Source organism: Elgaria multicarinata, chromosome 3, assembly GCF_023053635.1.
Source record: "Elgaria multicarinata webbii isolate HBS135686 ecotype San Diego chromosome 3, rElgMul1.1.pri, whole genome shotgun sequence".
NCBI lineage: Eukaryota > Metazoa > Chordata > Lepidosauria > Squamata > Anguidae > Elgaria > Elgaria multicarinata.
In genome coordinates, this window is record NC_086173.1 from 17,471,641 (window position 1) to 17,485,201 (window position 13,561).

Sequence of the window (13,561 nt, forward strand, 5' to 3'; positions counted from 1 at the left end):
TTTGGTGGAATGTGGTTTTAGTGTGGTCTGACTACTTCTCTCCAAGCAAAGAAATTGACTCTAGATTACCAAACGTGGTGATTTAAGACTCCTGTTAAGTGACTTTAAACCAGACATTGGGAAACTGGTATCACTTCATCAAGCCCATCCATCACATTAAGAATGTATAGAATAGTGAGGTCCTCTACCCTAGTTACTAAATGTGATATCTAATATTCTTGCTAAATGACTATCACACTTTGAAAAGATGATATCACTGGATCAAGTTCATCAATTATGTTTAATTGAATAAACTAAACAAATTAATTGGATTTTGAATAAATATTCAATTAATTGTTACTGTTTTGAATTTTATTGTTATTATCTTCCTTAGTGGGTCATTGAAAACCGCTATTCTGAATAATGATTTTTATGGTGTAGGGTAGGGGGCGCTGGGCATGAGTTTGTGGAACCAAGGGGGCGGTGACCTGAAAAAGTTTGGGAACCACTGCTTTAAACCCATGGCATCACATGATTCCAGCCAAAACCAAGGCTGTGTATATGCCAGGACAGCTGCATGGATGGTAGTATTTGCTGTATGCTGTTGTTGTGGGTGACTCTGCCTCTTTTTTAAAAAATGAAAACCACATTTCTCTTTCAGCTGCTTGAGATCAGTGATCTTGAGAGTAAAAAGTCTGGCCAGGACCATTGAGCTAATTCTTTCCACTTCTCTTTGTTTCCACCTGCAGTTCACTCCCCAGATGGGGCCAAAGATGCCGTACCAGCCCTCTGCCCCACACAGCGGGGTTGCTGCCGCCTCGTCTTTCCTTCCTGGCCCCGGCTCCAGCTTTCTCTTCTCTCCGCACGGCCTGGCGGATGCAGCCCCCTTCCACGAGGACCCTGCCTTGAAGGGTGGACACTTCAACAGCTGGCCTGTCTCTTACGACAACTGTCCCGCCAAGTTGCCCAACCACCACCTGAGTTCCAAGCCCTCCCCGTCCTCTGGGCCTGGGTCTTCACCGTCCTCCTCCTCGGATGGAGAAGAGCACAATGGAACCAGCTCCAAGTGAGTGGCGGCCCAGCTGGCTTCTGAGGCCTGTGCCAGGGGCACTCTGGGATGACACCGGTGTGTCTCGATGGGAGAGAGCAGGCAGAAGGGGCCCAGGTCCCTGAGCTGCTATCCTTTAGTTCTGGGAAATGGGAGAAGAAATCGCATGCGTTGTGGGGGATAGAAGAGCCAGGAGCCCTAGGTTGTGATCCCAATTTGAGGTGGGGGTGGGGAGTCGAAGGGGAGAGGTCCTGGCTGTACAGCTTTTCCTGGGACATGGAACTACTGGCGTTTCCTTTTCCTCTCGTTCCTCCAGCCACGTCTCCGAAGTAGTGCCTCGCAAGACTGGCTGGGAGGACGAAAAGATGCTGAGCCAGGGCTGGGGGCAGCACTTGGCTGGGGGTGCTGGCAGCACAGAAAGGAGCCTGAGCGGGCCCGAGGCCCACATCCCCTCGCTGCTCTCCATGGCGACCCGCAACCACATGGACATCACCACCCCGCCCCTGCCCCCTGTCGCCCCTGAGGTGCTTCGTGTGGCTGAGCACAGGCACCGCCGGGGGCTCATGTACCCTTTCATCTACCATGTCCTTACCAAGGTGAGAGAGAGAAGGGGGCGAGGGACCTTTTGAGTCCTGTCACCTGGCTCTCGGTGGGGGACCTCGGCAGCTTGGAGGGCGGCACCGGCCCTCCAGGACTCTCATGGCCCAACGCTCCCCTTCCAGGGTGAAATCAAGATCCCCATGTGCATCGAAGACGAGTGCAACACTGAGCTGCCCCCAGCAGCTGTCCTTTTCCGGGCCGCGCGGCAGTACGTGTACGGCGTCCTCTTCAGCGTGGCTGAGACCCAGCGCCGGATGGAGCGCCTGGCTCTGCGCAAGCGCATCCCTGTGGAAAGTAAGAGGTCTCTTCCAGCCTTGTGCACGTGCTTTGCTTACTCCTTCCAGTGCTGCGGTTCTCAAGCGGTGAGAGACAGGCTCCCCGGAGATGGCCTGGACAGTTCCTTGGATCCAGAGTTTCACTGGCAGCAGGGGGCTTTTTATGACCCTTCCCAGCTCAGTATGTGCCTTGACTAGGCTAGGTGCTGACCTGCCCACCTGCTGAAGTAATTCAATGTGATCTGCTTCTCCCCACCCCCAGTGTATGACAGTGCCACGGAGGAACCACCCATTTCTTTACGGCCTTTTGCTTCCTTAGTTGTCTTCTGGGGGCCTAAAAGTGTACTTGAGATTATGATGCCTGGGTCCTTTGATTCGCACTCCTCAGGCAGGGACTAGGGCCCAGGTCAGTTTTTCTTGACCGTAATGATGTGGAGGTGTACAACAATGTATAGCTGTAGAGGGGTGCAAAATTATGCCTGGTGTAGAGAATGTGGATAGGGAGACATTTTTCTCCCTCTCTCATATAACTAGAACCCGGCTGGGTCATCCCATGAAGATGACTGTTGGGAGATTCAGGACAGAAAAAAAGGAAATACTTCTTCACACAGCGCATAGTTAACCTATGGAATTCAGTTCCACAAGATGTAGTGATGGCCACCAATTTAGATGGCTTTAAAAGGGGGTTAGATAAATTTCTGGAGGAGAAGGCTATCAGTGGCTAATAGTCCTGATGGCTATATTCTACCTCCAGCATCAGAGGTAGTAAGCCTATGTACCCCAGTTGCTGGGGAACATGGGTGGGAGGGTGTTGTTGCACCTGTGTCCTGCTTGTGGGTCCCTGGTCGATGGCTGGTTGGCCACTGTGTGAACAGTCCTGGACTAGGTGGAACCTTGGTCTGATCCAGCAGGGCTCTTCTTATGTTCTTAACGTAGGCAGGGCTCTGTGGTGTTCTGCAGGTGTGTGCCATGCAGGTGTGGAATTGGTATTCTGAGAATTGCCAAGGTGCCCAGAAGGGTTGGGGGAGCTGCAGTGTGCTGTAATGCGGACTGCAGTGGCACTATTTTATACTTTGGGATTAATTTATGATGGCCCATGTTTGGTGAATACATTGGCCACTACTGATATACACCATCCTGGGTATCGTAATCTAACTAAATTGAATCCAGCATGTCCAAACTGTCTTCCTTCTAGTTGTGTGAACTTGGGGGAGGGGGTTTATCCTTCTCACGTGGGCCCTGTCCTTTCCTATGCAGCTCATCCTGTTATCATCAAGGAATGGTCAGCGTACAAGGGGAAATCCCCCCAGACTCCCGAGCTGGTCTCGGCCTTTGCCTTTCGGGAGTGGACGTGCCCCAACCTCAAGAAGCTGTGGCTGGGGAAAGCGGTGGAAGACAAGAACCGACGCATGAGAGCCTTCCTGGCCTGTATGAAATCGGACACCCCCGGCATGCTGAACCCGGCCAATGTCCCCACACACCTGCTGCTGATGTGCTGTGTGCTACGGTGAGTGAGGCCTGAGGGAGAAGGCAGAGGGAAGAGGTTGGGAGAATAGTGTGTCAGCATGAGAAGGGCTTCTGGGACAAGATGGGTGTACGGCTCAGAGGGAGCATGTGACTGTGAGGGAGAAGTGTGGCAATGAGAATTTGGGGTGACCTATGCTGAAGATCGCAGCAGGACATTTGCAAGGTGAGGAAGGCTGGCTGTGAGTGTGAGACTATTAATTTGAGGGAAATGATCCTTTTTGAAGGTTATGGGACTCTTTGTTGTCATTACATTTGTTTTTTTGTCCCACTCTCCTCCATTACATGAAGTTAAAATTATCCAAGCTTGCTGGTTGTTCTGACTTTGGGGTAGATCCCGCCCCCCCCCCCCCCCCCCCCCGGATACTAAACATGGTGGTGGCTAAGATCCTGATTGTTTTCCCGAGCTGCAAATCTGGATAGCTGTTCTGCAAGTCAGTAGATCATGCTTGTGGAGGAGGCAAAGTGCCAGGTGTGTAGCCCCCCTTGGCTCAAAATTAGTACATGGACTGAAAATAAATTCTCATCTCTACCTATTTAGAGTTTGTATTTTCTTGGAAACTCAAGATTCCAACTAAAAAATAAATAAAAGGAAATGCAGAATTCTTTTTACAATGATTAAAGCCTCCACTGTTCAGCAGAGTAAGAAGATAGGAAGTTACTTTCCAATATGTGGTGGTTTCTTTTGCCTGAAATATTCTATCCATGGTTTGTTTGTTTTTAAAGGTATATGATACAATGGCCTGGGGGCCGAATCCTGCACAGACATGAGTTGGACGCCTTCCTGGCCCAGGCTGTGTCTGCCCAGCTCTATGAGCCGGATCAACTTCAAGAACTGAAGGTAGGGTTGTGGTTGGATTTGATCCCTGCAGTGTTTGCACTTATAGGAGTCGGTAGGAGGGATGTGTGAGGGTCATTAGGTTAGGACTAGTGTGCTGTGGAAGGGGCGCTCCTGTTCTTGTCCACGCGAGGCGAATTCCTTGTACGCTTCCTCATTCGTCGGATCAGGGGGTTGTTGCGAATGCACTCCCCTGGCCGTGCACCTCCACTTCCCCGCTCCCATCTCCTTTCTTGCTACCACGCTGCCCTTGGTGCCTTCCCCCACCCTAAATTCTGCAAACTGTGTAATTTCAGATTACAATCTGGTTCTCACAAATGGCAGCTGAGGTGCTAATCCTATGTCTGGGCTGTACCACTTCAGATTACAGGTGTGTGGGGGGGTTCACATGATCAAATGCTTCTTTGCACATAGAGAACTAGCATGTGGGAGGCAGGGGAGGTTCTATCCCCGTATCTTGGCTTTCTCTTATGACATGTTAGCTCTCTGTGTGCAGGGAATCTTTCCCGTGGAGGACCGTTCAGTCATGAGAGCCCTACCTGCAGAAACAGGTTTACCAACTCTTCTGTTGTTAGTGAGAACAAGACCTAAACTTTGTGATTATATGCACATAAAGTAAATCAGCCTGAATGACTTTGGATTGCTTATGAGCACAGGAGCTCAGTGCAGAGCAGTAGTGGAAGTACTGGCATGGGGTGGTATGGGATAAAAAAAAATCCTGGGTGGTGAAGTGGGCGGGAGACTGGCTGTTCTTGGAATGGTAAGGTCAGAGCTTCTTTTATTAAAAAGAAGTGCTGGGTCTCCCGTGTGCATGGCTATGCCATCTGCTCTGGAGGGGAGTGGGGGGTGGCGTAGTTTAGTGGTAAAGCACCCGCTTTGCATGCAGGAGGTTCCAGGTAGGGCTAGTAAAGAACCCTGCCTGAAACCCTGGAGAGCCACTGCTGTTCAGACAACACGTTGGTCAACTCAGTGTGAAAACTCCACTCAGCAGTTGAGTGTTTAACGGGTACTCCCCCTGCACAGCATGTTCTAACTCCACCGTTGTGTGACTGTGGGCTACGGCAGCGTTGAGTAAAATCCATCGCGATGTTTGATTGACAGTTCCTCTGCCCTCTCTCTCTGGCTCTGTTGACTTAGGAGCTTGGAATAGGAGACCTGGGCTGTATCCCAGCCTGCATCAGCCACTTCTTTCCCTAAGCACCACTGTTTTCTGTAACGTGAACTCTTTGAAGGCCAAGGAATGTTGCTTCTGTTGCAGATTGAGAAGCTGGATCCCAGGGGGGTGCAGCTGGCAGCTCTATTTATGAGTGGGGTGGACACAGCCCTCTTCGCCAACGACGCTTGTGGGCAGCCCGTGCCGTGGGAGCACTGCTGCCCATGGATCTACTTCGATGGGAAGCTTTTCCAGAGCAAGCTAATCAAAGCCACCCGGGAGAAGGCACCTCTCATAGACCTCTGCGATGGGCAGGTAAGTGCTGGCCTTCCTGGAAGAGAATGGGGGCGGGGGGGGGGCTGATCCTCCTGCTGCTACTGCAGCACCTGTCTTGGATTTCAACGCCATGCCTCAGCCCGTGGCCACACTAGCTGGGAATCTTGGGAGTTGTAGTGCAGCACATCTGGATGGCACCACATTGGGGAAGGCTTCCATTCCTAATCATTCCAATGCCCCCAAGACAGACTCCCAGTTCTGTACATCCATGCTCTCCTCCTAGAACCAGCGGAGGGGCAAATTAAAAGAAGTGGGACTCAAAAGAGTGTTGCTGCTGAAATTCCCAGTTCTCAGGCAGCAGCAAGCTGTTGTGCAAAATGAGAAAGCACTGGTGCCTGCTGCTATCCCAATGTTGCATCTCTGCAGGGTTTTTTTCTCTCCCTGCACAAGCAGTATTCAGTAGCTGGATGTGCCTTTTGTGTACATGAGCTGAAAACTACAACACTGCCTGGCCTGCTGCCCTTGCTAAGCCCCCGAGTAAAGTCTGTCTTTTCATCTGTCATCTTGAAAATGTGCTTAATAGTTTGCTACTGAAAAGAACATGTTACAGGGTGATCCAGCTGAAGTGAAGCCCTATTAGATCCCGTTGATTTCAGTGGAAGGGTTAAAGTATTTAACTTTGGCTGGCTCACACGCTCCGTAACGTAACGTTATTGGAGTAACTGTCAATATGTTACGTGAACTTTACTCTTAGCACCATCATCCAGGTTGTCTCCCCCACCCTACTTGCGCTGCTGTTTGATCTTGAAGTACCTCCCATAATAGGTTCAAAGCGCAGTTCTGTGTTTTCTCTCTCCACCTCGCTCCTTGGTCAGACTGAACAGGTGTCCAAAGTGGAGAAGATGAGGCAGAGCATCCTGGAAGGCATCAACCTCAACCGCCAGGCCCCACCGCCTCTGCTCCCTCCGCCACCCTTTGTGTCTTCTATGGCCCCACCTTTTTACCCAATGCCTTTCTACCATCGCACCATTGGCTCAGTTCAGCCGCCGGGCCCTGGGAGGACCAGAGGCTTCACAGGTAAGTGCTTGTCTGTCCCAGTTCTCTCTGCTATTTATATATTTCTCATTAGGCATCATCATCAATTTATTGAAGGCAACCAAATACAGGTTTTAGCCAATTACATAGACAAAAGTTATACACAGAGTATAAAAGCGTGTCATATAAAAAAGAATAGATAAAATGTTACAAAATGTTAAAATTTACATCTCAAGGCAGGCCACACGAGTTTGTCTAAGCTGAGCCGCCTTCACAGCAAATTTGGCTGTGTTAAACATTACAAACCCGTCTGTACTGGACAGTAGATATTTGACCTTGGCATTATCCACGTAGGCCGTTCTGCAAGCGAAGCCTACCGTTTGCACAACAGGGATTTAGTGCTTCTTTTAGGAAGCCCCAAAAGGAGTGGAAACGCTGGTTTCTAGATTGGGGCAAGTTGGCGAAGCCCCTTTATGTGAGTTCTGCTGATCTGACCTGTTCCAGAAACAGACATTTCCATTTGTCTCTGGTTCCTAGAGGAAGTGCTAAATCCCTGCTCCACAAACAGTGAGTGCCGCTTGCGAAATGGAATCGCCGGTGCCCCCTGCCCCCCTTGCGCAGTGGCCCTCTTGGATGATGCCCATTATTTATATCCTACTTCTCTGTATGTAAATGTACATTCAAAACCGCAGACGATGTAAATAGCAAAACCACCATAACAATCAATATAAACACTACGCCACAGTACAAATGAACTCTTGGAAGCCTATGTCACTAATTAGTTTGTGAGTTCTAGCATAGCCGCCTCACTTTGTTTTGTTTTTAATGTTTGGCAATATTTTTTTCAGAAGATGCTTTTAATTAATTAATTTAAAATTTTTAGTCTGCTTGCAAGGGTGGAACCCTCTCAAGGCAGCATATAAGATTAAAAACTATACAAAGTGGATACAGTAAAGATCTATAACAATACAAAACAATAAAATCAGTCCACTTAACCAAACATTTCCCCATCTGAAAAAATATGTCACAACTTTTCCCAGTCTGGTGCCCTCCAGATGTGTTGGACTGCAAATCCCATCGTTCCCAGCGTGGCCATTGGCACCGGATCGGGGAAGGCGTGTGTGTGTGTGTGTGTGTGTGTGTGTGTGTGTGTGTGTGTACGTTTTATGCCCCTCTCCACCTCTTTTCAACTTACAAGCGTTGGATTCTGGACCTAGAAGTGTGGTCCAGGTGATCCCCTCTGCTTTCGTCTCTTACTGAACATTCCCTTATTCTAGGACTTCATCCTATCCCACCCCAAGGAGGCAAATTAGAGATTGCTGGGATGGTGGTGGGCCAGTGGGCCGGCAGCAAACCCTCCCGAGGACAGGGCTCCTTCGGCATGCAGGTGGTGTCAGTCGGAGGCCCAGGAAAAGGGTAAGTACCCCTGGAGGGGGGTGGTCATGTTGACTTTGAATAGGCGCTTCCAGGAAAGGGCTTTCCCCTTCTTCCCTGCAGGATATTGAGATCCTGGGTTTTCTGGTGAGGGGTGGGAAGCATGTCCTCTGGGTTCTGTATATGGTTGTGGAAAGGGAAGATGAATCTAAAGGAATGGGAGGACCAGTAAATAGGGATTGCATGGGTATAAGCCAGAGCAAGTTAAAAGTTTGTAAGGGTGACCTTTGTGTTGGGCCCTTGATGATTGTAGGTGCCCAATCTCGGAGGCTTACAAGCATTCTATGCAGGTGGGAAGGAGTGCTAGTGGTGATTTTTGGCTCCCTGTCCTCTCGCTCTGTATTTTCCACTAGATGGGCTTTTTTGCCCATCTAGCTGGGGCACTTCGGAGCGAGAGGGAAGGAGGCTGGAGAGGCCTCAGGATAGTTTGTATCCTGGCCGCTCCAGTCTCCTCCTCTCCTTGCCCACCGAGACCTCAGGAAGCAGCTGGCATGGTTCTTCTGCACCAGCTACGATGGGTGGCAGGCTCAGAGTTCCGATTCCCTCTTCCGAGGTCTGTGGCTCCTCAAACACTGTCTAGGGACTATATTTGTTTTCTCTTCCTCCAGCCGTGGCCGCGACAGCTCTGGAAAAGTCCCCAAAGGAAACAAGAAAGTGAACAAGCAAGTACGTATTCCTACCCACCCTGTTCCCTATGCAGTATTCAAGTCCAAATGCCAGCCACTCTAAGTAAAGGTTTCTCCTTCATTGTTGCCTGGCTGGGACCCACGCTCCAAAGAGCTGCTCTCCACCTCAGCTGCTGTGGGGCAGGCTTTGAGAGGAAAGGGCTGCCTTTGAAGTGGTAGAAACACAGAATGAATGAAACACTGGGCTGCAAAATAGGGCACCTGGAACTTTTGGTCCCAGCTCAGGGAAGGGAGCTTTGGAGAGCCAGAAATCCTCAATTCTCTTCCTGGCCTCTTATGTGCTACTTCCCCCACCCTCTAAGGCTGAGTTTTCCATCAGTAAAATGAAGATGACATTTTTAGCCCATTTCCTGTGAAAGAAGACTTTATATGTAAAATAAAATGGCAAGTTGCAAGTAATAGCATCTGTCTGTTGGGTATTATTATTATTATTATTATTATTATTATTTATTTATTTATATAGCACCATCAATGTACATGGTGCTGTACAGAGTAAAACAGTAAATAGCAAGACTCTGCCGCATAGGCTTACAATCTAATAAAATCATAGTAAAACAATAAGGAGGGGAAGAGAATGCAAACAGGCACAGGGTAGGGTAAGCAGGCACAGGGTAGGGTAAAACTAACAGTATAAAGTCTGCACAACATCAAGTTTTAAAAGCTTTAGGAAAAAGAAAAGTTTTTAGTTGAGCTTTAAAAGCTGCGATTGAAGTTGTAGTTCTCAAATGTTCTGGAAGAGCGTTCCAGGCGTAAGGGGCAGCAGAAGAAAATGGACGGAGCCGAGCAAGGGAAGTAGAGGCCCTTGGGCAGGCGAGAAACATGGCATCAGAGGAGCGAAGAGCACGAGCGGGGCAATAGTGTGAGATGAGAGAGGAGAGATAGGAAGGAGCTAGACCGTGAAAAGCTTTGAAGGTTAACAGGAGAAGTTTATATTGGATTCTGAAGTGAATTGGATGATGATCTCAGGATAGAAACTAGCTACCATTTGACACTGTGGTTGGTTACAGAGAAGTTAAGTTTCCTTACCACCAGGTCACTCTGGAGTGAAAGAGCTCACCCCAGTTGGGCATCTGCATGGGCTCTGTGTTAATGCTAACGTAAAAGACCCTTTATAGGGCCTGCATCTCTGTTCTGGATCCATTTCTATAGCTAATGTCTTGGTACCTGAATGTTCTGCTTACTGCTTTTCTAAAGGCTTCATCTTGTGCTTGTCAGGTTATGGGAGATTTCCCTCTCCCCAGCTCTGCCACCATCTATTGGGAAACTGTTCCTTCACTGGACAATCCCATGTATGGGGTTTCTTATTTCCAGCAAATGCTTATATTTCAGGATCTAAGGAACTCTCTGCCACTATAACTCATGTTTCCCCAAGCTGATCCTTTCCCATCCCACCAATTATCTTAGAATGCTTTAAAACCTCCTAGTAGTTGGTATAAGAGGCTTAGGCATGAGGTGGGCACCAACACTAGCGACAAGATGAACTGTTAAACAAGTTCATTAATTAAAGGGATATTTTGTCTATTAAGGAATACTAAGATTTTCTTTGAGGAAGAATGTTTGCTGAGCCTTCTTAAGCACGCAAGTGACGCTGTTGTTAATACAAGCCTCATAATGACTTCTTTTACCTCAGGTCAGGTTCCCTAAACATCCCTAAACATCCACGCACAACTAGGCCCAGCTCTTGGATACAGACTTCCTGTGCCTCCCAAAGCTCCTCCTGTTGTATTTCTGGCTGCTTGGACAATTTACCTGGGTCGTTATAACCTGCTTGGGTCTTTATGGTCTGCCTGTGTAACCTTTTCCCGTCAAGATCTTAAGGCAGCCTCCTGACATAACACAGCCACCTGCTCCCGGTCAGACATGTATGGTTATCCCACCGAGAATGAATAGCTTAATATTCAGGTCTTAGCTGTTCGCTTTCTCCTGGTCCTTTTGTTGTCCCTCAACCAGGGATGTAAAGGCCCGCTTCCCCGGCGCGTTAATAGCCAATCAAACACACGAGGCTGGAGAATGCTCTTAATCCATTTACTTCCGATACTGCAGTATGGGGCTGCTCTCCAGTTCCACAAGATGGAGGCACCCAGAACAAAGGAATCTCACAGTATATATAGGCCCTGACTACAAGAGGGTGTTAGTCTCTTTCTAACCCTTCTATTGGTCAGTTCTGGATTAGCAAGTTAAGTTACCTTCAAGTTAAGGTGCACAATCTCAATGAGTCATAGGTTACATTCAGTGCTCTATTGGTTGAAAGTTTTTCCCTTTGTCTGATGTCCACCACTAAGGAATGCAAATCTGGCATATAGCCACATGTAGCCACCCTTTGGCAGAGAAGCCATCTTTAACCCTTGGCACATTACATTCATCAGAGAGATGAAACCTCTCCCTGGGGCCATCACTTTCATAACATCGCACATGAACCTGCAGGCCTCCCTGCTCTCTGGCTACCAACACACTAACCCTGTCAACTGCCATTTCCCATCGGCTCTTTTCCACTTAGGTAGTACTCTCAGCTAATTGGAATTGAATTTACCTGACCCAGGCCCCTCCCATAAATATTCAAAGTGACGGTCTCTCTTTCGCCCTTGAAAACATCCCCAATCAACTACTGCACAGGCTTTTGACGGTAACAAAGCAAGGCCTCACGCCTAGTCTGATACATTATAGCCTCTCAGAGGCCGCACAAAGTAAACAATACAGAACAACAACGGTTATATGTCTGGCATTTCTTCACACAGGGCTCTACCGATGGAGTGGCAAAGACGCCAGAGTTCAACAACAACAACAACAGCAGTAGCAGCAACAGCAGCGGTGGCAGCAGCCGGCCACAGTCCCAGGTGAACGGGAACGGGGGCACCCCCCCCACAGTGGGCGAGGATCCGGGGGCTGGAGCCTGCCCCCCAGCCACGTCACCTTGTGCCTTAGCCAGAGACGCGGACTCATGCAATAACAATAGCCCGTTCTTCGGGACGCTGAGTGGGGACCCTGAACCGTGCCCGGAGAACAAGCTTCCCTTCCCAGCTCTGCAGAAAGAGGAGTGAATAGAGGCCGCGGTGGATCCGATGGGCAATGGGGTGGGGGTGGGCAGAGAAGAGGGGCAGCAGGGAGGGGATGCAAATCTGTAGAATGCAAACATCAGATGCTGGCGGGTGGGGAATGTCGTTAGGGAAGGAGGTGGGTGGGGGAGAAAGCCAGCTTCTGATCTCTCTCACTGCAGCATTTGGAGGGTTGATAGGATGAGCTCTGATCCCTTGTGGACGGCAGCAGATACCATCACAGTGTGGGGCGACGTGAAATGGCTGGGGGCTCTGGTCCCGTCCCGGATGACCCCTTCAGCAGTTTGGCACTCCGCTCCTCGAATTTGCCACTGTGCCAATCGGATCCACAAGCGCGGTATTATTATTTTTCTTTTTAAAGTTTATTTGAATTTGTTTTCATTTTTTTTAATTTTATAGGGTGGGGGGAGAGTCTTTTTAGGGGGGCAAGAATTAAGAAATTCTGGATTTGGGGAAGGGGATATTTTTAAAGGAGAAAAAGCCGGCAAGGTTTTATTTTAAAATGGGGCAGATTTTTCCTGCCTTCCGTGTTGATTTCTTGCCAACTCCCCACCATCAGGCCAAATAGCAGTGTTGCTTTGGGGTGGGGGATGGTGGTAACAGTATGGAGAAAAATGGGGTGGGGTGGGGTGGGGGGAGACCATGATTTTTAAAAGAGAGAAAAACAGAGAGTCGCACAGCTATTGCAGTTTATACACAAGGCGTGTCTAGCAGTCAGCTTGTGCTTTTTATTATATATGAAAGAGAGATTATATTTATATATAACATGAATAGAGCTATATATAAATATGAACGCGGCAAACCCGGAAGGGGTGAAAATGTTCCTGGGAGACAACTTGTGTTCCAAAGCGCTATGCGTTCTATGAATTGAAGGCCTGCTTCCCCAGTCGCCTGCTGCTGGGTAAGTGAGGCAGGCTTCCTGATCTCAGACAAAAAATAATAATATTATCATCCTTAAAACAGACGAGCACTTGCAATGGCAGGACCACGAGCGAATGGAAATGGTTGGGGCTGTAAAGAGGGTGTGGGCGGATTGTCACCCTGTTGGGAAGACAAAGGTGTCGGTCCGACCCAGCGGAGGTTGGTGGCTGAGCTTCTAGCTGTAGTTGTCTTTTGAAAAGGGTGACCAGGAGACTATGGAAGCTGTTCCAAGTGGAGATGGTTTACTTTCCTCTATAGACAGGGCTGTATGTACTCTGCAGCTTCAGCACACAACCTGGGATCTGGTGCAGAATCTGGCATTCTAGGAACCAGCATTTTTAGTGTATAAAAAAAGACCACAACCCACAGCTATTTTTTTTTTACAACTGATGATTATGGGGAAAGTTTTTAAAGGGACAGATACTTTCTGGAAGGAGAGCCGGTCAAAGTTTTCTGTGTGTTGTGGGAATGACGAGGGCACTTCAGTGCCATGCACAACCCTCTCTCTCTCTCTTTCTCTCCTTCTCTTGTGGCTAGCACTCCTTGTACCCTTGATCTTGGGGGTCACCTAATCTCAGTTTCTGACGTTTGGTCCCATCCTTGCCTTCTGCCACCTTGTGGTCCTTGGAAAACTTGAAAACCTTGAATTTCAGAAGCTGAATAAACTATGTAAAATAAGCTAGTACACTATATAAGAAAATGCACAAGAGATCATGTGTACTGAAACTGTCATTTAATG

The 13,561-nt window shown here is 48.6% G+C and overlaps 1 protein-coding gene across 1 annotated transcript in view; it reads left to right on the plus strand.

Moving 5' to 3' along the window:
* The window catches only part of FAM120C (family with sequence similarity 120 member C), a 28,478-nt gene extending 16,533 nt beyond the window's left edge, over positions 1-11,945 (plus strand). The window contains exons 7-16 of the mRNA XM_063119436.1: positions 729-1,045; positions 1,344-1,623; positions 1,750-1,921; positions 3,160-3,409; positions 4,153-4,267; positions 5,523-5,732; positions 6,569-6,770; positions 8,006-8,144; positions 8,771-8,828; positions 11,584-11,945. Of these exons, the coding sequence (XP_062975506.1) occupies positions 729-1,045; positions 1,344-1,623; positions 1,750-1,921; positions 3,160-3,409; positions 4,153-4,267; positions 5,523-5,732; positions 6,569-6,770; positions 8,006-8,144; positions 8,771-8,828; positions 11,584-11,886 (2,046 nt within the window). The 3' untranslated portion in view covers positions 11,887-11,945. The remainder of the gene's footprint in view (positions 1-728; positions 1,046-1,343; positions 1,624-1,749; positions 1,922-3,159; positions 3,410-4,152; positions 4,268-5,522; positions 5,733-6,568; positions 6,771-8,005; positions 8,145-8,770; positions 8,829-11,583) is intronic.
* The last annotated feature ends 1,616 nt before the right edge of the window (positions 11,946-13,561 follow it).